The following is a 24,325-nucleotide window of genomic DNA, read 5'->3' as shown; positions in this document are numbered from 1 at the left end:
GAGCACGTCATGCCAGTCCCACCGCGTCCAGGCTGAATGTTGGCTTCTTGCTTACGCGATAGACCAACCGGTCCGTCCAGAAGTGCGCAAACACCGCGTGGAGGGTCGGAACGGCACCGAAGATCGTTCCCGCGATAGGGAAGCAGATGCGATCCAGGAGGTATTGCGGCTGGTACCAGACGCGCTGGGAACAGCCCGTGTCGGGCAGGCTGGCCTCACGCATGTCCCGCATCCGCGAGTGGACGCGGAGCGTGTGCCATCGCTCGTACAGACTCAAGCAGACATTGATTCCGATGAATGCTAGCGGGCTCTCGTGGGAATTGCGGTCGAATAGGATGAGGCAGCAGTAGATCGAGCGGTCCGCTGCTGTCAGATGGGCATAGTGTAGCCGTCGGATTTCCGTGAAGTAGTCCCGGGAAAGGTGAGTGTCCGCTGTACATGAGAGTCAGAGAACCAGTGGAGACATTCATCCATCAAAACTGACCGTCCATCACAGTGACGACCACGTTGCAACAATCCATCTTCAGCTCCGCGTGATGAATATCAATAACCCGTCGTGCGGCACAGGCCACATTCGAGCTCTTGCCTGAAATCTCTCCCTCTATCCCTGACGGGTGAAACGTGGTGCGCATGTGAAGAAATGATTTCTCGAAGGTCGACATCAGATGGGCGGCCTTTTCGGCCGAAGCGACCTCTTTTTGCTCCATGGCGAGATACACCTATCTTCAGTGAGCCACATCCTCGAAATCCCTTGCTCATCTCTGACTTTCTCGCCTCATATTGCGACATGGCCCGTGGGTGACTCGCCAGTACGTTGAGAGTGGTCTCCAGAGTGTGAAGATCTTCGCAGTAATTGGGAAGAATGATCGCCATAGATCAGCTCGTCTTCAGCAATGTCAATCACGTCGCTTATCCCCACTCTGTCGACCTTCGTCAAGAAGGAGTCCGGAGATGGCAAGGAAATTGGTGACATCGGCTAGTCGGCGTATTCCTCACCCTCCGACCGCGGCGATGCCAATTTTGTCGCCCACTAACGTCTTTCCAAGATATCTTGGGTCTTTCCAGTAGCTCGAAAGATTGACCAAGCCAAGCGCAGAGTGAAGCAGAACATATGTAAATAGATCAGCACAGCATAGACCACGAAAGCTATCTGCGCCAGGTTCAACCCGCTCTACCAGCCGTCCTGGGACGGACTAACGGGAGGTGGAGCTGAGAAGCCTTTCCATAGCGCCGAGTCGAGGGCATCAGAAAAGGCAAGTACCAGTAGCAACGTCAGTCCGATGATGCTAAACCCCGGCAAACAACGAGTCACCCATTCTAGCATCGTGAGCGGGACTGCGTCCAGTGACGGGAGCAAGAGCTTCTATACAACGGAAGATCGCGAAGTATGACGGGCAGCAACACCAGCGCAAAAGCAAAATTGAAAGAAATTCAGCGAGCACGCTGTAGATAAGCCGCCAGAGCACCACTCCAGGGGGCACCAGCCATGTCCGGGCAGATCTACATCTACGGCGTTACGAGCAATCGAGTACCTGAACCTTCGAGCAAGCGAATCAGCGAGCTCGGCGTGAGCAAATGGGCCAAAGAAGTCGCCAGGGACCGGCAACGCAGCATGATTAATATACACCACGGCCAGGCAGAAATCGTGAAGCGCCGACTCTATTCGGGTCTGGTGAAGAACCACGCGCAGCCAGTGGACCCGATCCTCTAAAGCTTGGCACCTCCCAGCTCGCTGATTGGCGCCTGAGTGCACCGGCCTCCCCACTGGCATCCACGCCCGCCGCCAATCACCGCAGCGCCTGCATGGGCGTGATTGACCCTGACGCCGAATATCAAAAGCGCGTCTCCGTCGATATGCGGCCCGCTCATTTCCTCATTCTTGGATTCCCTCATTTCCTCGTTGTCTCCTCTGGTGATGATTGTCGTCCCAGTCGCTGTAAGTCATCCAGCCGGTGATCCAACCTTACCAACGCCCAATCCCAGCCGTCCCTAACCAACCCATAAATCTCGCACTCGCCCCGGCCTTGCGTGCATTCCCAATACTCCAGCTCGGGTCAACCTCGCCGAGAAATCGTATCGAATGAAGCCAGTAGTTGGCGTCTCCATCCGAGGGATAGTCAGGTGTGCCGATCTCCCCCACCCACGCTGGTGCTATCTCCTCGGTCACCAGACAAGCCCAGTTCTTCCACATCTCCGCAGCAAAGTCTTCGTATGACCGCCCAGAGAAGGGCGTCAGGCTGCCTCAGCCAGATCATCTGTACACATACGACGAGTACATCACTCGGTCCGGCATGCTGAGCTGCATGGGCCGCGTCCTGGCGCCGGATAGATCGTTGGCGGATGAGATGCCCTCCACGATCATCAGCCAGTCTGGGTTCAGCGACAACAGTCGTTTGGAGGCCTTTGTGGCTGCCATCGCCCAGTATCTTCAGCGCAACGTTACCCAGAGTCTGCGGACTCTTGAAAGAGGTCTGGATTTGCAGCGATTATTGCCGGGTCAATCATCTGATTCCTGTACACGATCTCATCCGCGTACGGTAATCGCACACTGTTGAATCCTAGAGTGCGGATCAACCTTACGATCTCGTCCCGATGCCACGCGTCCAATTCCCCCAACACCAAGTCGACGTCGCTCGCGCGGTACCAGTTGATACTTGCCAATTGATGGGATTGTCTAAGGTATCCACGATATGTCGGCCCTTGGTGTGGAAGGGCGGGGTAAATTGGTCGACGCCGGGACGGGATGGATGTTGTCGTGGATGATCGGAGTGACCTCCCATTGTTGAGGCTCTCGTCTCAACACGAGTACCTCCAACACGTTGATGAAGGGTATGTCTCTAAGGAGTCAATTCGAAAGTCCAAGATCAACACAGATACCGGGAAAGCAACTGTTACGGTCGGAACGACTACGTGCGCTATTTATATCGGGCCTAGGCTATCGATCCTAGAGAGGATCGATCTAGTGGTCTTTTGGTGGTAAGGCGCATGCCCAGGCGTACCTTAACAGCAACCAGTTTGATCATTTTGACGCTTAATCAGGCATTATTGCCTAATTATCAGCATGATACGGGCACTTAGCTCATGGAAAGCCAGCTTATTCGCGGTCCTCAATATGGATGATACATTTTTCATTTGAGGCTTCGCGTATCTGATCAAACTGGATTCTTCCGTCTATGGTCTAGGAAGCGTGACAAATGGATCTTTGCCAACTAACTATAGGGCTACTGATTCGAGCGCCCATATGACGGGGCCATTGTGTAAGGGCCATTTTGTAACATCTGTACATGGCCGACCACTTGCGAGAATATCGTCATGGTGTCGGTGAAGATAGGCCTATCGGTCCAGCCCCCAAGGAACCCCTGTCTATCGTCGCCGCGTTATCACTGTAGGAGCCAGCGCTGCCCCTCAATGATTGGGAAAGGAAAGGAGAATGCCGAGGGAGAAATGCCGAGGCCGATATGCAGCCGTGTCAATATCTAATATCGGGGAATCCGCCTTGGGACATGTCGAACGCGAATCGTCATAAGGCCTGGGTTGATATAGTTAACTAACTACTAGTAGTCACCCTCAGGGTTGGGACCACGTTAGGCCAATCAGAGGCAAGACGACTCGGGAAAGCGATATGGCCTAGGGACGGGCCACGGCGTGCGAATCCTGATGAAAAGTGGGCCGCGGTGCTCTTCCCCCTGTGACGAGTTGCTCTTCCAAGGTTTGACTTTGACGATGTGGGTGTGCGTGTGCATCGTAGTCGTCTTTGCCGGCTCATAGCAGCCAGGATGAGGCGCTTGCTATCTACCCAACAAGACATGATCGTCGACAGTATGATCGAACTCGACTGGGCCAAAACATGATTGACGTCCCTACCAAGCATTATAGATTACTATAGGCTCGAGTCAGCATCCGTCGTGGTAGCCGGGTTCCTCAAACAAGGGGATCTCCACAGTGGTGGGATTCGCATGGTCCACCTGCCTGTCGAATTACCGCTCGTTTCAGCTCGGGCATGAATGATGGCGTGAAGATTGTTGCCGTCAATGCCTGGGGAAGCGGTGTAAAGGCGAGACTTGTGCTGGAAGTTCTAACTTGGGCGAGTTTGGCGATCGAACTGTTTTGCCACGGAAACGGCCGTTTCGTCCATTTCGCGCATTCGTACCAATTCCACCGCGTTGGCGGCGATCGACAGTGCACGTTTTTGGCAGCCTTACGCCTGCGGTACCAAAATGACCGTACGACCGTTTGCGCCTTTTTTCCCGCTCGCCATCACCCATTGATTCGCGCGTTCCCCCTCGAGTCCCTTTTCCACGGTGTTTTCTCCTCCTCCTCTTCCTCTTCCTCCTCCCACCATGTCTTCAATCACTGCTTCGCTCCGGTGTGGCCCAATGCCTCGCGGCTAACCGCGGCGCTGCGTTCCGTGCCCTCTGCACCAGTCCCGACTGGTCAACGATCGACGGTAAAAACCACATGGTTTGCTGCTTGTCGGGGATTTCACTGATGCGGTGGCTAAGTTGCGCATAGGACCGACAAGTGTCGCCTCCAAGGCTTTCTCCCGAGGCGTCTTCTCCGCGCATTGTGCCTTCCACCTGGGAACGACGGCGCCACCGTCTGCGTCTGACTATGTTCTCAACCTTCATCCGCCGGGTCAACTCGATCAAGCGGCGAATCCCGCTGCTCAACCAGCTGCACCTCAACTTCATCTTCCTCCATTATACGTATATCATCGTCTGGGCAATCATCGGCTCCGTCATCCTCTATCCTGGCAGTGAGATCTCGTACATCGATGCGCTTTTCCAGTCGGCGGGTGCCGCGACCCAGAGCGGACTGAACACCGTCGATCTGAACAAGCTGCGCCTCTACCAGCAGATCGCCTTATACTTCATTACGATTCTGTGCACTCCGATCTTCATCCACAGCGCCTTGGTCTTCATTCGCTTATACTGGTTCGAGAAGCGGTTCCAGCATGTGGTTCGAGATGCGCGTGCCCTGCGCTCCACTCGATCGCGCATGGACACGGTCACCCAGGACAAGGATAGCCAAGAGGTCAACGACGCCGAGCGGGGGGTGGGTGGTCGGTCAATTGTGGTGCTACGGAATAACTCGGGCGATGCGCGGGACGGTAAACTGCCTGACCCGGCCGGAAAGTCCGTCGACGATGGTTCAACCTCGGACACCGATTCTCCTACCAGGAAAGAACCAACTGACTTTTCCGCCTCGGACGAGGTGGATAACAAGACGGAGCGTCGGTTCGGATTGGGCAGCTTACGGGTGCCTACTCAGCTCAGCCCCGAACACCATATCGCCTTCTTGGAAAATCAACGCAAAAACAAAGGAGCGCTACGCATCCCGAGTCCCCGCGAGTACGATCGGGGCGGCGTCCCAGAGGCATTGGATGATGGAGAAGACGAGGAACCCGAGCAGCCTCAACCGGTCAGTCCCCGGACCGATCGCCGGCAGAGTTCTACGCATTCGGACGAGATCGACCAGGTTGGGCCGCTGGAAGGACCACACATCACCATCAATGAACCCGAATTCACGCGGACTCGCACCCGTGGAAATACTTTCCCTCGCTTGGATACGAGACCTACCATGCGTGACACGGTCACCAAAGACGTGAACGATGCCGAGAATGCGAATGAGAATGCGGCCTTGGGCCCGACCACTACGAAAAATACCGTGCGGGGAATCTGGCGATCACTGACACATGAGAGGCCACCCCCTACCCAGCCTTATCTCAGTTGGAACGCAACCGTCGCTCGAAATTCCAACTTCATTGATCTGACGGAGGAACAGCGGGATGAGCTGGGCGGCATCGAATACCGCGCTCTCAAGACGTTGGCGGTGGTCCTAATCTCGTACTATGTCGGGTTCCACCTGATTGGACTCGTCAGCATGGTCGGTTGGATCATGACAGAAGATCGATGGGGCCGGGTTGTTGAACAAGATGGAGTTGGGAGGCCTTGGTGGGGGATTTTCACGGCCGCGTCTGCCTTCAATGACTTGGGGTTTACCCTCACGCCGGATTCGATGAATTCCTTTCAGAGGGCCGTTTTCCCCCTGCTTCTCCTTGCCTTTCTGATCATCATTGGCAACACGGCGTTCCCGTGTATGCTTCGGTTGATGATTTGGGTTATTTCTAAATTTACCCGTCAAGGGACCGCCCTCTGGGAAGAGTTGAAGTTCCTTCTCGACCACCCTCGTCGCTGTTTCACCCTTCTCTTCCCTCGCAATGCCACCTGGTGGCTGTTTGCCATTCTTGTTGCGTTGAATGGCATCGACGTCATCTTTTTCATTGTCCTGGACGTGAGTATTGTCCCCCTTTACAATTTGAAGCGTACCAAGCTAAAATTCATGTGCTTTTGCAGTTGAACGACTCGACAGTAACAGCGCTTCCACCTGGTATCCGGGTTCTAAATGGCTTCTTTCAGGCCGCTGCGACTCGAACTGCTGGGTTCGGCGTCGTAAGCCTCCCCGATCTCCATCCAGCCATTCAGGTATCCTACCTGATCATGATGTATATATCCGTCTTTCCCATTGCCATCTCTATGCGTCGAACGAATGTGTACGAGGAACGGAGCTTGGGTATATACGGTCTAGGTGAAGATGAACAAGAAGAAGAGGACCAGACAGCCCCCAGTTATATTGGAGCTCACTTGCGTCGCCAGCTGAGTTTCGACTTGTGGTACGTCTTCCTAGGGCTATTCGTCATTGCCATTGCCGAAGGCGGTCGTCTGGGAAACTCGGGCGACTACAACTTCCAACTCTTCACGGTCTTGTTTGAAGTTGTATCTGCCTACGGCACGGTGGGTCTGTCATTTGGCTATCCTGGCGTCAACACTTCCTTCTCCGGCCAATTCAATGTCGTTTCCAAATTGGTGATCATCGCCATGCAAGTCCGCGGCCGCCACCGTGGCCTACCGTACGCTCTGGATCGCGCCGTTCTCCTGCCCTCAGACGCACTTAGACGCCGTGAGGCTGCGGACTCGGACCGCCGCATGCGCCGTCGCACTTCTAATCTCAGCGGCGCAGAGTCTCTGGGTCGCCCGCAGTCACGCAGTCTCTCCCAAGCCCGCCCAGATACTGTCGGTCAGTCCACTGGTATGGATTCGCATGACTGGCAAACCCAACCTGCACCAAACGGCGATGCCCTAGTCCACCGGTCGGGGACTATCCGCTCAAATCGGTGATGTGGGTTAGTCCTTTTCTTCTCGCTTTCATCTGGAGCGTCATTGTATATTTATAGAGATCTGGCGTTTGCATATAGCTATGGTTGGGTTTTATATACGTCGTTTATTTAGGGGAAACTGTCACATTCAATCTCCGGTCTGTTATGGGTTGTAGATATATACTCCCGAGGTCCCTGGGCATGCTCACTCCACTCGCTGGTAAATCCATCGAAATGCTTCGAGTGCGAAGAGCAATAGTATCCTCCCTGCGCCGTAGCAATACCCGCAGCCACTATACTAGGTTATACTAGCTCTGATCAGGGGATCAGAGCCTATCATCATCATCTAAGTATTCAATGAGCCTGATCCTGAACGCATCTGTAAAGCGGCGGTGCTCTAGATAGGAAATTTGAGTTAGGTAAATACTGTTGGGTATGTATCAATGGATAATTAAAGAGTAGAAATAGTGGGAAATTACCGTTAAAAATGGGAAACACTTCCATGCTGCCTTCCTAGTCTTTTTGTGTTTACGTTGGAGTTGAAGCGTTGTTCACGGATGCGGGTAGTGTACATACATTACTTGCTGTGGGAGAAGAACGTCGGACCGCCGCTTTTGCGTGAGTGATGATGCCACTGCCGAACACTCGAATCAGACCAGCACCGGTTGCTGTGTAGGTGGACTCCCTCGGCATCAGTATTATTGTGTAGTGAGTCCTTACTGTCCGTTGATGGTAATGATCAACAATTCTAACAACTAGCAGCACTAGACCAAATTAGGACACTATGATCAGAAACCATCAAAGATGCTTATCATATTCGGCAACATAAACTGGGTATCTTAAACAGAAAATAACGTGACAACTTCGCCTGTGGATTTGAACAGAGCGGGCCAAACTTGGAAGGGGCCGATCGATCTATTGCGGTTGATTGTCGTAGGCAGCTGGGCGAGATCAGCTGCAAAGGGGGTCATTGAAATTTGGAAAACGCTATGCTGTGCATGCACCGAGAATTGAACGCAGGCAAAAAGATGTTAGGGGCTTTTTCGTAGAGTCATGAAAGAACAGAGTGGGAGGCTTGTTGGTTTACAGCTGTCGAAGCAAGCTGCCCTCAGCAAAGGGGTTTTCAGGGGACATATCCAGCATCGGGTGAGTCGCATGACGGTCACCGGTTGTAAGACCGTGACCGGCACTTGGTTTGCCCTGGCTGGTGGTTCTTCGACTGGAGGAAGATGCCAACAGGCTGTTTGGCATAAATGGGTTGGTCGGGGAGGATGGGCTTTCACCCGCAGAGCTGGACCCATTGTGATGTTGAGAGGTGTGGCGCACACTGCGCATGGTGTTTGCGCGGTTTCGGCCATGCGAGGACGCATCAACAGAGGGGCGACGCCACGCAGTTGCTGCTGGGATTGCCACCGACCCCGGCGCTAGATCAGGGCCTGTTGCCGCGTCGATCAGCTGCTTTCCCGGTTGCACCGTCACACCGCGACCTTTGCGCGTGTGCTGTGGAGGCTCCTGAAAGACCGGGGTCAGGTCAACCAGAGGCTTGTTCTTCTGGCTGACTGAGTGCCCACGGCCCAGGTAGCCCCCAGCAGCTGGCGTGTGGGCCGCGGTGCCAGGGCGAACAGCATCTGCACCCTCCACGTTTCCAGTAGGAAACATTGGCACCCCGTTGAGCAGACCGTGAGGCGAGAAGGGGTCGTGCTTCGCTTGCTTCTCTCTTTCTTCTCTCTCACGCATGGCCTGACGTCGCTGGGTGTACGTACGACCCAGCAGGCCCGCCGGAGAGAAGGTCTCAGCATTGACCTCTTCCGGGGAGATCCCCTGCACAAGGGAAGCTTTCTCGCTCTGATAGCTGGCCCCGCTGGTATCAACACTCAGCCCCTTGGGGTACGAGGTCGACGGCGGCACACGTTCTCGTACTGTCCGCTTGCGAGAAAAAATGTCCTTCGAGCTGGAAGGACGTGGCTGGTCAGCTGAGGTCTGCACATGCATCAACGGCTCTGCAGGAGGTGCTATTGCATTCTCCAGAGGCTGTCCAGCACCCATCTTGTTCACCAGGTACCAACTCCGCCACCCCTGCACAGCCCGGTGCCATCGGTCTGCAACGGCTCGATCGCTGGTAGCGAAGAAGTGTACAAAGTTCTCCGTAGACAGGAACATGGAGGACTTTTCCTGGCTTTTGATTGCAAAACAAAGCTTCTTGGGCGGTTTGATGTCTTTTGCCAAAGCCCGCGCACTGGGGGAATAGATATCGAAGTCGGTCAAGTGGCAAATGTTGGTATGATCTTTAGAATTCTCCTTCTTCGAGACCATTACTTGTCCGTCGGCACGTAGAGTCACGAACCGCTTGTCCCACTTGCGGGGCCGTGGGGAGTGGTAAAGTTCAACGGTAGTCTCCGTGGGTTTCTCGCTCGGAACTTCTTGCGCATCAACCTGAGCCAGGGCTTCCATGCTGGAAGGAGGAATAATGATGAGTCGGTTGTCGAGGTCATGGGTCCAGGAGTTCAGGACGTCCCGGACACGCTCATACCGGCGTAAAGGCCGCTCAAGGCCAATCTGGTGAAAAGATTCAATCACAATGAACTTTGCAGGGTCGATGCATGGTGAGACTTGCTGGTAGGCGGCTGAAAGAATATCCTGAGCTAGCGTAGTTGGGGTAACCGGCAGCTTAACGGCAGCATCGCTGTACTGCACGACCACATGGCGCTCACCAGCATTGACAGCGGATATTGGAGCATCAGTTCCAGGGACGATCCCTCCTCCACCCATTGCGATGTACTTGATGGTGGCTTCATCACGACCCGGGGAGTCTTTGGTCTTGGCCAGTTTCACCTTCTGCAAGAAAGACTTGCGAGGGGCATCACTGGGGGGAGTGTGGTGATTGCCATGGCCATCGTAGTCCTGCTGAGTTAGGGCGGCCGTTTGCTCTTGTTTGCTTCGCTCCTTCCTCGAATATGTCTCTTTTGTCGACTTTGTAGGCCGCAGCGGAATGGAACGAGCTACAGGAGACCCGCCAGTCAGCTGGTCCATCGCATTCTGTCGGTGCTTTTCTCTTTCTCTTCCACTCCGTTCCGGCACCTCTGGATCTTCCTGGGCAGGGGCAGGCAGCGGAGGGACAGGTTTCGTAGATGCATGATCTGATTCCACAGGGAGACGGGGAACACTGGGGACAGCAGCCGTGTTTCCATGACCAGAGGGACGATTGCGCCTATACCGAGACATGCTTCTCACGATTGAGGGGTTCTGTTCACTTGATTTGCGCCCCCCGGAGGCTTGGGCCATTGACTCAGTTTTATCAATATGATGAGCACGGAACTGGCCATCTTGTGTTTGGCGATACCGCGAAGGCTTGACAGCTGCGGGCTGCATCGCAGCATCTTCTGCACCGTGCTTCCCCATGGCTGTGCGCTACTAGGTGGGCTTTTTGGAATACCCCGCAGGGGGGTCCGATCGCAGCTTTAAGTGGTGATTGGGTTTGATTTCATGAGTTGATCGAGGGTTCGGATCTCGAGCGCGTCGCGATCAATGGCGCATTGTCAGATTTCAACCCTGGGGGGGTGGAATGGTTATCAGTGTGAGTGGCTTGGAACGAAGGTGCGACAACCAGGAACGTTTGCGACAATCAGGGGTTCAGGCACGACAACCGACAACCCGACAAAAATGAGACACAGCAGGTTGGCGCACACTGGCAAGCCATAGAGTCTTCAAGGGCACCAAGACATGAGGCTGGAATTGAATGTGACCGTGCCAGAAGGCCGTTGGTTTCCCAATGGATCATCAATCCCTGGTTGGGAAGACGGACGTGCCGATCAGGAACCAGACTGGAGTGGGCTGGGGTGGACGCAGGATGTGTAGGGAATTGAGAGTGGATTTAACACACCGACACTCACCAGTGAGAGAGCTTCAAGTACCAGTTGAGATTGTGAGTCAGACGGACAGCAAGTCGAGGTGAAGAAAGCGTCGAGCGGGAAGGCGAAGACGTTCTCGGGCAACGCGACAATGCGAGCGCGTTCAGGCACCGGCGGTGGATGGCAGTATTCGGGCCCTTGGCTGCGTCGCTTTCCTTGATTTCCTTGCGCTCTGCTGGTCGCAATTTCCAGCAGGATCGCTCCAGCGGCACTACTCTCCTCGCTAGGCGCCGTTGCAAACATCTGGACCCCTGGAGATCCACTGTTGACCTCGACTTATCCACTACCAAGGTCACCAAGTGGGGGGACCATCAACCTTGGAGCAAAAATCGGCCAGGGATGTGCTTCGATCTCTCGATCGCTCTGCATGTCTCTCCAATGGCTTCTCCCAGCCACTCACGGCCTCGATCAGGCGCTCGAATCAGCTCCGCTGCTACGGCCAAGTTGCCTCCCACACCGACAAAATGACGCGGAGCAATATCTATGGTGCAACGAGCTCTTGGAAGTCTAAGTTTTCTTGTGGATCTGTAGTGCGACCTACGGACATGTAGGAAGCACTAGAAAGATGCAAGTTGGGCCACTTGGCATTGGACCCAGAATCGAAGCTATCAGATCTCGATACGACCCTTCCACGATGTTACTATGGCGATGAATGTGGGTGGTACACCTACCTGGGGAGTTGAGGAGCCGGCGGCATTCTTGGGTTTCAATTTCAATCTGTGTACTACCTAGTTATATAGGTGGGTCTAGATTGCAGTTCCTGGCCGCGCTGCCATTTTGATTTGATCTCTCGCTCATGACAACTGGTCGTGACTTCCATGCCCTCTGGAGTGGCCCTCCTGATCCTCATTTCCGATGCGCCCCCAACTCTCGCCGCCTAATACGACCACAGATTAGTTTGCGTAGATCACAACGAGGAGACAGAACACATACCACCACGCGATAAAATCCATGGTCCGCACATCAATCCCCAGGTCAACCAGAGCCTTGGTAGATAGGTGGGTATCATAAGGCCGCTGGACACTTGCATTGGGGTCATTGCCTTGCTTGTTGCGGATCATGCCGGGCAGCGGCACTCCAAGCACTTGAGCCAGCTTCTCGCAGATCTCATACTTGGTCATGCGGTCCTCCGAGGAGAACTGTAGGATATGCGGAAGCTCCTTCAGCCGTTGCTTCTCCTTCAGATATTTGATGACGATGTCGCGACACACGCGGGCCACATCTTCGGTGTTGGTGGGATATCGCTGAGCCCAGTCATCCATCTTGACGCCAGCGTTCTCATCCTGGGATTTCATGACTGCATCGACCAGCGTGTTGACCGCGCTCTCAGAGTTCTCCTTGGCGGATCCGTACAGCACCGGGACACGCAGCACAACACCAAGGCCCGTATCCTGAGTGGCCTCAAGGACAGCCAGCTCGCCGTCGCGCTTCAATTGACCATACAAGTTTGGTGGTCGAGTCTCGGCGTCTGTTTCGTAGGGGGCGTCGCCTTCCGCCCCGGGGAAGACGTAGTCAGTGGAAATATAGATGAGGAAGGCTCCACGGGACTGGCACTCTTCGGCCAGGTACCGAGTAGCATCGACATTGACCTTGCGCGCTTGCTCAGGGTTCTTGTCACACAGATCCGGGGACCTGTTGGCGGCGCCTGTGTAATCCGCGTCAGCTTTGGGTTGGTCTGGACCGCTGGGCGCTATAGCTCACAGTGAATGACAATCTGGGGTCTACCCATAGACAGCAACAATCAGTAACCGTCCCAAGCTTCGATCGGCCAGAACCACTCACTTGACATCATCGAGGATCCTCTTGATCTCTTCTTTCTTCTCCAGATCTGCTTTAAGAACAGTTGGCGGGGCTGCTCGCGAGAAACCCTGACCAACCACCAGCACCCCCGAGTGCTGGAAAGTGTTGAATACCTGCCGACCAAGCAGACCGCTAGCTCCAGTAATCAGAACGGTGGATGTCATTTTGGCAATGGAAGAAGGGAGAGGTGGTTCGCCGGTGAGAATTTCGAACGCTTTAGGCCGGTGGCCTGCGGGGCGCTAACATGACGTAACTGACTCTCCAGTTATCAGGGCTGGGAAGTCCACATCGGGTTGTATTTATGTTTACATGATGGAATTTGACTGTTGGAACCCATCCTGCGGCAAGTTGAAGGGGTATGTGGTGTACTATATATTTCCTTCATGTAGATGGTAGGACCTTGACAGGCCCCTTGTTTCGATGGTGCCATGTCAGAAAATTAGCCTCAATTAGAGTTGTCGCGCTTACCCATTATTTCCCGTGGATTGATTATGCAGACGCAGGTACTTGAGCATCTTAAGCATTTAGCAGTGCTTGTCTCCCAAGCTCCATCCTGAACGGGAGAGGATTTATCGCCCATTTCTGGGATTCCCCACCGCCTCTGATATGAGATCTATGGCTAATGCTCAGCTGGCACGATGAAACGACAAATTCGAGAATGAAGAATCACGCTAGATTGGAACTTACTACCAATGATCTTATCGGGTAGTCGATGATGGGATTTGCAACTGACGGATGGTCATGATTTAAGCTCACTCCGGTTGTACATTAGATACCGAGTATAAGATCCATACACAAAGCAACTAAAATTACTAGTGTTCTGTTAGGACTGCACTGTGACCTTATTAGATGCAATTGAAGGCAAATCTTCGACCACAAATCATCGGAGATGGATCAGCGAGGCAACTATGGGTTCTTATTCCTCAGTCAGGACTTGCGGTCAACTCCAGGTACGGAGCAGCGTCATGCAGCTAGATATCAAAGTCAGAGCACCAAAATGCGAACTGTCCAGAAAGCCATCATGGACTAAACAGCCGAGAATCACTGAGCGCTGGACATCAATCCGACCGCGAGAATGGCGCAATGCAATCTTAATCATTTCTCCCGGAGACCGGAGCGGGATCTCCACTCTTCAATTGACCCCCCAAAATTTATCTTCTTCCCGACACCACTCCCTCTCCTCTCTCCACCCTCGCCATGTCTGGTGCTCGGAACCTCTCAGCTGCCCTGCGCCGGGCTCGAGTGCCTCGCCCTTGCATCCTCCTCCGGTCCGCCCTTCCCCATTCACCGTCACCATCGCCGTGTGCGACCGCCCTGCGTAGCTTCAGCGCCAGCTCCACCGTCCGAGGGGACAAGCAGATCAAGTACACCAGCGATGCCTACCCCAACGTCAAGCGCGACCCCAATTTTGCCGAGCTCGCTGCGGAGGATGTCACATACTTCAAGGGTCTATTGGGTGCTCAGTCCGCGGTGGTTGACGGTGTCACTACCGATGCGACAGACGACATTGAGCCCTTCAACAGCGACTGGATGCGCAAGTACCGCGGCCACACCCGCCTTGTCTTGAAGCCCGGTAGCACGGACGAAGTTAGCAAGGTGCTGAAGTACTGCAATGAACGGAAACTGGCAGTGGTGCCCCAGGGTGGAAACACCGGTCTGGTTGGTGGCTCAGTCCCTGTCTTCGACGAAATCGTCATCAACACCTCGCGGATGAACCAGATCCACTCGTTCGACGAGGCTTCGGGTGTGCTGGTTGCCGATGCTGGTGTGATTCTGGAGGTGGCCGACCAGTACCTGGCCGAGCGGGGATACCTCTTCCCTCTCGATCTGGGAGCCAAGGGATCCTGCCACATCGGCGGCAACGTTTCGACAAACGCCGGTGGGCTGCGGCTCCTGCGCTATGGCAGTCTGCACGGAACCGTGCTGGGTCTCGAGGCGGTCCTGCCGGACGGGACCATTGTCGACTCCCTCTCCACCCTACGCAAGAACAACACTGGCTATGACCTCAAGCAACTTTTCATTGGCTCTGAAGGTACCATCGGTCTTGTGACCAAGGTCTCTATATTATGCCCCCCGCGACCCAAGGCTGTGAATGTTGCCTACTTTGGACTTGAGAGCTTCGAGCAGGTGCAGCGGGCTTTCCTTGAGGCCAAGGGACAACTGTCGGAGATTCTTTCTGCATTCGAGCTGATGGATGGTCGCAGCCAGGGTCTGGTGCGTGAATCCACAGGCAACAAACACCCTCTCGATAGTGAATATCCATTCTACTGTTTGGTGGAGACTAGTGGTTCCAATGCCGAGCACGATATGGAGAAGCTGGAGTCGTTCCTCGAGCATGTCATGGGCGAGGGTATTGTCGCCGATGGTGTTCTGGCCCAGGATGAGACTCAGTTCCAGGCACTCTGGCGCTGGCGCGAAGGTATCACCGAGGCTCTGAGCCACCTGGGCGGTACCTACAAGTACGATGTGTCGATTCCTCTCTCCGACCTGTACCAGCTAGTGGAGGACTGCAAGCAGCGCCTGACGGAGAAGGGCTTGGTTGGCGATGACGACTCCTTCCCTGTGCGCGCCGTTGTTGGCTACGGCCATATGGGAGACTCCAACCTGCACTTGAACGTCTCCGTGCGTCAGTACACCAAGGAGGTCGAGAAGGCCATTGAGCCGTGGGTGTACGAGTGGATTCAGAAGCGCCAGGGCAGCATTAGCGCCGAGCATGGTCTCGGTATTGCGAAGCGAGAGTTCATTGGGTACAGCCAGAATGAGACCATGGTGAAGCTGATGAAGCAGCTGAAGGCGCTCTATGATCCGGTAAGTGATAGTCCGTGTCACCGAACTGAATACTGGGTTTATTTTGCTAATACCATTGATCAGAACGGCATCATGAACCCCTACAAGTACATCTAGGGCTTCCGAGTGGATCTCGATAGAGTATATAGTGTACAAAAATTATTCCCAATTATATCCAATCTTGCTCAATTATTTTTCTCGTATAGCTAGAGATGAGCCTATCTTGGACGCATGCATGTGACGCGTTCCATGACCGGGGACCCTTGCATCTGCGCTATTCCTGATTCGGTATGAATCGACCCCCACTTGGTGCCTGAGGCGTCTATCGCCGTTGCCATGCGAGACGGAGCGGTTGTTTAGACTGGACAATGGCGATTATATGCTCCACCCCTTAACCTGCCCGAGTTCCTGCTTTCCTTTGACACTTGCTGTTACGAAGCTCAGAGCTCCAGGCCACAGCTCACGCTCAAGTGCATCATCCACTCCCCTGGATGAGCCCTGTCAACCTCGTTGCAGTCGTGTCCGACCGGAGCTGTTAGCTGGGGCCGACCGTTTGCGCAACCATGGCGGACGATATGGCGAGCCGTTACCAAATGATGGAGGAATTGGGGAGTGAGTTCCTGCGACGGGTACTGGTCGCCAGCCTGGAATATGCTGACTTTTGGGCTTTTCTTTTTACCAGGTGGGAGTTTTGGAACCGTGTACAAGGCGATTGACATGTCCACGGGAGAGATTGTCGCGGTCAAGCACGTATGCTACCTTTCCGTCTGAATTTCTGACCCCGGATCCCAATTAACCTCGTTTGCGCTTGCAGATCGATCTCGAGTCCAGCGAAGATGATATTCAGGAAATCCAACAGGAGATTTCTGTCCTGGCCACTTGTGCCAGTGCATTTGTTACGCAATACAAGGCGAGCTTCCTGAAAGGCCACAAGCTCTGGATTGTCATGGAATACTTAGGAGGAGGTTCATGTCTTGATTTGGTACGTGGGATATCCCCGGTCTGTGCCCACGGCGTCCGTTTGCTGACCAGTTGCAGTTGAAACCCGGGGTTTTCAACGAAGCTCATGTCGCTATTGTCTGCCAGCAGCTACTGCAAGGCCTGGACTACCTCCACAGCGAAGGAAAGATTCACCGAGATGTCAAGGCAGCCAACGTATTACTCTCGAACACCGGAAAAGTGAAACTGGCGGACTTTGGCGTGGCGGCGCAGCTGGTCAACATCAAATCCCAGCGGAATACCTTTGTCGGTACCCCGTTCTGGATGGCCCCTGAAGTAATCCAGCAGTCTGGGTACGACTTCAAGGCGGATATCTGGTCATTGGGCATTACTGCGATCGAAATGATCAATGGCGAGCCCCCGCATGCCAGCACCCACCCGATGAAAGTGCTCTTCCTGATTCCGAAGAACCCTGCCCCTCGGCTAGAAGGCAATGAGTACAGCAATACCTTTAAGGACTTCATTACCCAATGTTTGACCAAGGATCCGGATCGCCGACCCAGCGCTAAAGAGCTGCTGCGCCACAAGTTCATTCGCAATGCTGGAAAAACCGAAGCTCTGCAAGAACTGATCCACCGTAAGCAAGACTGGGATGCTGGCCGAGGGGTCACTAAGGACATCAAGTACTATGCAGAGTCTCTGTAAGATACCGACGAGCTGTGCGTGCAAAGCAAAAGCTAACAAGATCTCTCCGCAGCAACACCATCACCAAACCGATTACCGAGGATGATGAAGACGACTGGGTCTTTGACACTGTCAAGGCGCCGTCCATGTGGGTGCCAAAGGGCGCCGACTGGACCACACTAGATGACGAAGAGAATGATACCGATCCCGCCCAGCTGATGCAGGACATGCGTATCTCTCAACCCCCGCCACCGCCTAAACACCAGGCCAATTCCACCGTTCGGCGAGCTACGGGTGCTGAACGGTCTCCTTCGATCCGCCGAGCCAACACCAAAAGACGCTCCAGTGGAATCAAGCAACCATTGGGTTTGGACTTGAGTTTTGGGAACAGTCCGTCGACAGTGCGCCAATTCCGCCGTGTATCGGACAGAGCCCCCGCTGAGACGGCACCTATCAAGCCTCCTCCTGGCTTTGATGAGAATACCAGCCCCAAGGTTTATTCTCCATCCGAGTCGTCAAGCAAAGAAGCTCAATTGGGTCGCCGCGCCTATAGCAAGGCGATTGGGCTTTCTTGTCAGGAGGTTTTGTCCACGACAGGGGATGGCGAGAAGCGTGAGGCTATTTCTCGGCTGGCCGAGGCCTGGAGTGACTTGGAGATGGTCGATCCAGAGGGTCTCTACCATATCATCCGGACCATGAACGAGCGGCTTCAGGCGTAAGTGTTATCCGACCGTGATTTGGTTGACTTCTAGCTCACACCACATTTCAGTGACCCTCGTCTCTCCCCATTGATTCCGTCATCCGCTCTACCCGAGTCTCCTTCGCGGCCACGCCTCGTGCTGGCGCAAAACAACCCTCACCTGAAGAGCCACCGCCGGCGGCAATCAACCCATGTTGTCGACCCTCGGCCTCAGTCGCCACCTATTTCGAATCTCCCAGGCCAGCATCTGCCTGGAATGGAACACACCAAGCAACTATCCGATGTACTCTATCAGCGCTGGGCAGAAGGCCTTCGCAACCGCTGGGGAATCTAAACTATCCCCCGGAGTACCAATATTCTCAAACATCTAATTCCCTCGACTCTTCTCTACGTTCGTTGTATAGACCATTTTGGCGTTTCATCCTGTTTGTATAACCCCCTCCCGCGGTCTTTCCCACGTCTGCCATTTGCCCTGCATCCTTGGTGTCCATTCGTTCTGTTCGATTCTTGCCCCTCGGTGGGACCGGTTACGGAGTTTTGTTGATCTGGTGTAATATTCCTGGGAACTTTTGTTTCTAACTTTGATGTCGCTGCTGGAACCTGGGCTTTTTTCTGGGTTGTCCAAGGTCAGTCAGGTAGGAGAGCTACCTTGACTCCTGGATTTTCTCTTCTTCTTCATAGATAGCTTTTTTACCCTGCTGTCATTTACTTGTGCGATGTACTCTTGTCCCTGCCGCCCCCTGCTAGTTTGCATGTTGTCGTCAGCAAGGGGTAGTGCGATGTGCAATATGTCTGAAGATCTCTGCGAACAACAAGTCTAAATGAACATATGCTGTGATTGGATATTCTGTTCGTAATCTTGCATCTAATTCAAGGGTAATAGCTCATCGAGCAAGTCTCCTAGATCCCCCACATTCCTGGTACAACGACGAAAGGCCATGTTTCATGGAGAAAGCTTGTTGGAACATTACGCGCAATCAAATACGAGAAAACACCCCTTCTTGGTCACTCCACAGTCGAATCCAAACACAAGCAACAGCAACAGCAACAACACCACGGAAACAAACCCATCGTCTGAATAGGGAAGCACTTGGCTCGGGTCAGAAATGACGGCCCAGAGCTTCAGCATTGGCAAAGGTGCCGCACCCATTGATAGCCGGTGGCGGTGGTAGGAGTCCCTGTCCGACAGCTGCGCCCTGAATCCTCTCGACCGTCGCCGAATCCATTCTCTTCTCCGCAACCCACGATTCCCAAATCGGCTGCCACTCCGGTCGAAGCGTTCTTTTTAAGCCAATACCAGCTTCCTGAGCTTTCACTGCCCACGAATACCTTTCTCCGTCGTCGGCCAGGTCGTCTAGCAGCAAAATCCAGTACATGTCATAGCAGTTGACATGCTTCCAATCGCGACACAGCAATCTGATCACTGCTTCTGCAAAGGAATTCTCGTTCAACACCTTCACGGGATACATCCCACCCCATGGACCCGTGGCGCCCTTGACCCGGAACGACGGGAGGCGGGCGTCATCGGACATCAACAGGTCCGGATCATCGGCCGCAGGGGGGCCCCAGCTCGAACTCCGGCAGCCACCAGAGCATGCTGCTTTTGGTGAACAGTGCAATAACGCCCTTGTCATTCCAGGCCGCATTGACGTGGAAGTGCATATTGGGGTGTGGCGCGCAGCGGTCGTGTCTCATGATTCCGCAGCTGGGCGTGGTGCAGAGCTCGAAGCCAACCGCGCTCAGTGCATCATACGCTCTCTTGAGGAGGGCATCTGGGACGACGAACTCGATATCCTGTTGGGACATGGGTGGGTCATGATCATCAGTCTTTGGGCTCGATTGATCGGCTTCCTCGTCAAGGATTATGCCTACGGAAATGACTACTTACCGGATTGCTGACTGGCTCCGAGTGTCCCACCAGGTTCAGGGCAAAAAGGCCCCAAAGTACATGCGGAACGCCCGCTGTGTCCAGCAGGCGACTGACCTCGGTCACGGGCTTGACGCGATACCGCCAGCGCCAGCGAATTTCTTCTCGTGGGACGCCCTCGCGGTCGAAGCAGTAGAACGGGGTGCTTATGTTCATGAAATTCATTTGAAGTTCCATGTTGGGATATTTTGCAGTGGCAGCGGATACTGGGAAGAAATCCAGTTTCTTTTTTTTTCCTAGAGTCAGCTGGATAATCAATGGCTGTGGATGGTATCTTTATATCTGGGAGGGCTGCACCGATGGACGACTCTGCCCTACCGTCCATCTGTTCGAGGACGAGGTCTGTTCTCTTTGACTCGAGCGACGAAGCCTGCCTTCTTTGTCCCGGCTTTGGCTTCATCCTTCATTTGGAGGGATACCAAAAGTAGCCTTGCTGGCCATAGACATTGCTAACAGAAACTAGGAAATAAAGAACGTCGAGATGCCCAGAGCGCCCAGTCCCAGATTCAGTCGGTTGTCCAGCGACCGAGGGGTCCACGATACCGATATACATCATAGCCAATGGGAAGTGTCACTGCGAGAAGATGGTTCTTTGTGTCGAGTATGTTCTATTTCGGTCTTCGAGGTCATGGACCATAGAATGAACCAAGTGCGAACAAAGAACCGCGATCGTATTCACCTAGGCGAATAGGGAGCGGGCGCAATGCTACCTCGACCTTTTAAGTATACTTACAGGAAAACATGATAACCCTTTCACACACTGGGACTCTTGGATTTGAAACTTAGCGAGAGTTGACAAAGACACACCACAATACAGAAAAGCAACTATGTAGTAGAAAGCTTGTCGGTGCATCCGAGGTAGCCATCTACCGGTGTCCACCCATGTTTCGTTTGGTTATCAGCAACGCCCCCTGAACGGACAGACTAGACCAGCCCGGCAGATTTGATTCCAAAGTTCCCACTTGGCGCCGCTTCTGGGGGGGAAAGTGGAGGCAGCTTATGTATGTCGACGCAGTGCGATTTCGTGCGGAGCGGAGCCACTTTGGGTGTGGCGCTGCTGGTGGAGCCGCGGAGGATTCGACCCGAGTATTCATGTCTCGGTAGTTATGTTGCATGTATACTGCATGAAGGGTATGAGTCGATAGAATTTGACTGCTTGATCCAGGGACAGCATAGGTTTATATTCTCGGGTGGGTTGGATCATGACTGGCGGATCCCGGACAACATCGAAGAATTACAGGGAGAAGTGGATATAGATGTCCGGCAGTCAACAGAGCACGAGGCAATCGGATACAAATCTCGATATTGAGCAGAATATAAGATCAATGCTCCGAGCCTTGCGTGACAATAGGTGAATGAAGGACTAGCTCAGTGGAGAAAGGGAGAAGTCAGAGGGAATAGGGATATACTACATCTGGATCTGCGGGTTGGCCTCGTGGAAGAATGACATTCGCCGTCGCTGCAGATGCATCTCCTCTGCACACGAGGAAGTCCCAATAGACGGTAGAACAGCCCTCCCACGTCCATGTCGGAGAGAATTGTCCAATTGCCTCGCTGCAGCCTGCATACTGGCTTCCGAGGCGCCGATCGTTCTACAAGCGGAAGCCGAATGGCAATCCAGTCCAGCGTCAAAGGGGGTTTGGACCGAATGCGTAGAAAGACAGAATTGAACAGCGCCTCCAGCGGGAAGATTCTCCGGATAATCATCATGGTAATCATCCACTTCACCAAATTAATAGGGGGGATCAACCCCTGAAAGATTCCAAACACTCCCCGACAGAGGAGACACTCGCGGGGACCCGCTCAGGAGACGGCCTCGACCTCGACGCCTGTCACCCATCTCTTTTTTCTCTCCTCCACCTTCCACCTTCCACCTTCCACCCTTCACGCTCCCTCCTCCAATCCTCCCGTACATATACTTTTGCTTTCGCTCATGCCCATCCCACCTTCGAGCTAATTCCCTTTCGCTCTCTCCCACTCTCCTGCTGGCTGGCCCACCATGGAGAGCTTCCCCGGAACGGGCGACGCCCTCACCCACGGGCCGCCGCCGGATGCGTCCCAGATTTGCTCGGCTTCACCCTCGGTCGATTCCCCAACCCAGCCGGAGGTTGCCTCCGAGCTGCCCCCTCTCCCCACTCCTCTCTCTTGCAGCAGAAAAGAGCATCACTGCCACCCCGTGCCCATTCTGGCGCTCGCCACACCAAGCGGTTGACCTTGAACTTCCCCATCAACATCCCGCTGAACCAACCCCAAGCACCCACCACACCCGATCCCACCGTCTCCTCTCCAGGATCCATGACCCCCATCACTCAATCCTCCAGCCGTCCCTCCCCCGCTCTGCCCGCGGGCCCTCCCATGGCCTTCGATGCTCCGGATGATAGCTATGACTTTCTGCGGGCGATCGCCTCGCAAGAACGGAGGGTTCTGGAACTCCGAGAGGAGTTGCACCGGGCAGAGACGGACTTGTCGACTTTGAAAAAACAATGGGCACTGTCCGAGAAGTCGAAGAAACGCACCGAAATCAACCACCACGCCGAGCCTATGCTACCGCTTCGGTCTCCCGATCTGAGCGGGCCGGACAGCTCGAGCTCGCACCGTCGGGAGCAAAGCATCAGCTCCGTCGGAAGCTCCTCGGTATCGCAAGAACGGCGCAGCCGGGATTTGGACCGACGAGCAAGCTTTCGTGCCCCCGTCGCCGCGACGGTGGGCACCTCGATCTCTTCCAATGGCCGGCGCGTCTTCCAGGGATCTCATACACGGGCTCTGTCCCTTCTATCCCCTGTCACCGCACCCAGCCCCTCCACTACCAGCCCGGGCACCGAGACTGATCGCGCCGCTCGCACCCCTCGGTCGGCTACATTGCCTTCCGTCGAACGTCATAATCGCCCTACTAGCATTCCCACGCCGAACCTGACGTCACCAGTTGATGAAAGCCAAGTGCCCGAGCATCTACTTGCTCAATGGCGGAAAACGATGCCACCTCCGTCCGGCGAGGCACTCATGCGCACCGGAAAGCAAATGGCCTCTGATCTGCGCGAGGGGCTCTGGACCTTCTTTGAGGATATCCGACAGGCCACGGTGGGCGAGGAGGGGATCAACGCAACCGATTCACGCACCATGTCGTCACCGAACTCGCTAGCACCACCCGATTCACGGAAACGAGATTCTTTGGCGAAATCGCGGAGCCGGGAGCGGCTGTCGGTGGCGGGGAGCAATTCACGATCGTCGTCGTCGTCATCGCGGGGGAGGGGACGAACGGCCGAGTCATCCACTGGTAAAGACACCAAGCCGGCCGACATTGCCTCGTCTTTCTGGCATGAATTTGGCGTTGATTCACCAGCGCAGATGTGTCCCGGCGCTCGCCGCAGCCCCTCCGACAGCAATATCGACGCAACGACGCCCCGGGGCGTGAACGAACCCGACCACCCCGATCACCGCTCCGGCAGTCCAGTCAATGTGGAGGATGACACGGAAGATAACTGGGATGCATGGGACTCACCGCCCAAGCATAAACACACGCCCTCGTCCAGCCGATCGACCGTCCAGTCTTCGAAGGATGATCAGTCACCTGGGACCCAAGGCAGTAGCCCCCGAACAAGCGCTAGGTACATTTCGACTTTCTCTGATTTCATCTATGACAACCTGGTTATGAGCTGACGCCCCGTTCCCCTAGCTTTGGCGAGTGGAACGCTATTCCCGCCGCTCCTGATCCCATCGTCACCGAAGGCATCCCCTGGCCGGCCATCACCAAGCTGGCGCCGAACAAGCTCCAGCGCACCGCTTCCAACCTCATGGCTGAGTGGGAGCGAAGCCTCTCGCCATCTCCCGAACGCAAAGGCTCTTCCTCAGCTTCCAGTCGAGGCAAGATCGGCAAGAAGGACTAAGTGGACTTCTTGTTCTCGGTACCCTTCTTTGTATATATTTTCCCCATTTCCTTCTTCGGCCCCATCTTGGAGGGTCTCCGTTGGGCGAATTGGCACGACACACCATCCACGGATTCATGCAGGGTCACGACTTTTCAACCGCACGAGAGCGATGTTTCTTTCACTTGTGTATATTAGGAGCGTCCATTTTCATTGCTTTTGCTATTTGAGCTGGCTATCTGTGCTGGTCTATTGGAGCTTTGATAAACAAAAACAAGAATTATTAAATTTGTGTGGAACTCTATGGGTTTCAGACTATGACTTTCGTAATCTTTCTCGGCTTCTGCCTCAGTACGTGCCATGCTTCCCATCTTCTTCCTATGTATGTATGTACATGTGATAGGCCATGGTGTCACGTGAAATAATACACTTTTGGTCGTTGTGCGCCGCCGGAAAAAATAAATTTGCGCGATTCGCCGCCTCCGCAAGATCTCCGCGCCTTGTCGGTCTGGATCGTGTTGAATTTGCCTTGCCTTGAGGGGATTCTACACCCATACTCAT

The 24,325-nt window shown here is 54.3% G+C and overlaps 10 protein-coding genes across 10 annotated transcripts; 6 read left to right on the top strand and 4 right to left on the bottom strand.

Annotated features, from left to right (window-relative positions):
* Positions 1–7: 7 nt before the first annotated feature.
* Positions 8–707, bottom strand: N7459_002457 (uncharacterized protein; the record flags this gene model as incomplete). Its single annotated transcript, XM_056941642.1, has 2 exons — positions 8–432; positions 485–707. The coding sequence occupies 2 exons, from the start codon at positions 705–707 to the stop codon at positions 8–10; spliced, it is 648 nt and encodes a 215-aa protein (XP_056801525.1).
* Positions 708–1,486: 779 nt separating this feature from the next.
* On the top strand, positions 1,487–1,711 carry N7459_002456 (uncharacterized protein; the record flags this gene model as incomplete). Its single annotated transcript, XM_056941641.1, has 1 exon — positions 1,487–1,711. One exon carries the CDS (start codon positions 1,487–1,489, stop codon positions 1,709–1,711), a length of 225 nt encoding a protein of 74 aa, XP_056801524.1.
* Positions 1,712–1,803: 92 nt separating this feature from the next.
* On the top strand, positions 1,804–2,665 carry N7459_002455 (uncharacterized protein; the record flags this gene model as incomplete). The annotated part of the gene is made up of 3 exons (XM_056941640.1): positions 1,804–1,936; positions 2,176–2,496; positions 2,565–2,665. The coding sequence occupies 3 exons, from the start codon at positions 1,804–1,806 to the stop codon at positions 2,663–2,665; spliced, it is 555 nt and encodes a 184-aa protein (XP_056801523.1).
* A 1,675-nt stretch (positions 2,666–4,340) lies between these two features.
* Positions 4,341–7,178, top strand: N7459_002454 (potassium ion transporter; the record flags this gene model as incomplete). The annotated part of the gene is made up of 3 exons (XM_056941639.1): positions 4,341–4,366; positions 4,536–6,294; positions 6,357–7,178. The coding sequence occupies 3 exons, from the start codon at positions 4,341–4,343 to the stop codon at positions 7,176–7,178; spliced, it is 2,607 nt and encodes an 868-aa protein (XP_056801522.1).
* Positions 7,179–8,239: 1,061 nt separating this feature from the next.
* Positions 8,240–10,555, bottom strand: N7459_002453 (uncharacterized protein; the record flags this gene model as incomplete). The annotated part of the gene is made up of 1 exon (XM_056941638.1): positions 8,240–10,555. One exon carries the CDS (start codon positions 10,553–10,555, stop codon positions 8,240–8,242), a length of 2,316 nt encoding a protein of 771 aa, XP_056801521.1.
* Positions 10,556–11,957: 1,402 nt separating this feature from the next.
* On the bottom strand, positions 11,958–13,028 carry N7459_002452 (dTDP-4-dehydrorhamnose reductase family protein; the record flags this gene model as incomplete). The annotated part of the gene is made up of 2 exons (XM_056941637.1): positions 11,958–12,747; positions 12,847–13,028. 2 exons carry the CDS (start codon positions 13,026–13,028, stop codon positions 11,958–11,960), a joined length of 972 nt encoding a protein of 323 aa, XP_056801520.1.
* A 1,033-nt stretch (positions 13,029–14,061) lies between these two features.
* On the top strand, positions 14,062–15,768 carry N7459_002451 (FAD-binding oxidoreductase; the record flags this gene model as incomplete). The annotated part of the gene is made up of 2 exons (XM_056941636.1): positions 14,062–15,672; positions 15,736–15,768. The coding sequence occupies 2 exons, from the start codon at positions 14,062–14,064 to the stop codon at positions 15,766–15,768; spliced, it is 1,644 nt and encodes a 547-aa protein (XP_056801519.1).
* Positions 15,769–16,214: 446 nt separating this feature from the next.
* On the top strand, positions 16,215–18,308 carry N7459_002450 (STE20 family serine/threonine-protein kinase; the record flags this gene model as incomplete). The annotated part of the gene is made up of 6 exons (XM_056941635.1): positions 16,215–16,263; positions 16,334–16,401; positions 16,466–16,633; positions 16,690–17,291; positions 17,348–17,989; positions 18,044–18,308. The coding sequence occupies 6 exons, from the start codon at positions 16,215–16,217 to the stop codon at positions 18,306–18,308; spliced, it is 1,794 nt and encodes a 597-aa protein (XP_056801518.1).
* Positions 18,309–19,074: 766 nt separating this feature from the next.
* Positions 19,075–20,078, bottom strand: N7459_002449 (uncharacterized protein; the record flags this gene model as incomplete). Its single annotated transcript, XM_056941634.1, has 3 exons — positions 19,075–19,543; positions 19,587–19,768; positions 19,863–20,078. The coding sequence occupies 3 exons, from the start codon at positions 20,076–20,078 to the stop codon at positions 19,075–19,077; spliced, it is 867 nt and encodes a 288-aa protein (XP_056801517.1).
* Positions 20,079–21,900: 1,822 nt separating this feature from the next.
* Positions 21,901–23,785, top strand: N7459_002448 (uncharacterized protein; the record flags this gene model as incomplete). The annotated part of the gene is made up of 3 exons (XM_056941633.1): positions 21,901–22,008; positions 22,053–23,506; positions 23,575–23,785. 3 exons carry the CDS (start codon positions 21,901–21,903, stop codon positions 23,783–23,785), a joined length of 1,773 nt encoding a protein of 590 aa, XP_056801516.1.
* Positions 23,786–24,325: the final 540 nt, after the last annotated feature.

Source organism: Penicillium hispanicum, assembly GCF_028827665.1.
Source record: "Penicillium hispanicum strain IBT 35686 chromosome Unknown utg000003l_segment0_segment0, whole genome shotgun sequence".
Lineage (NCBI taxonomy): Eukaryota > Fungi > Ascomycota > Eurotiomycetes > Eurotiales > Aspergillaceae > Penicillium > Penicillium hispanicum.
This window is presented reverse-complemented; position numbering and strand designations above follow the sequence as displayed.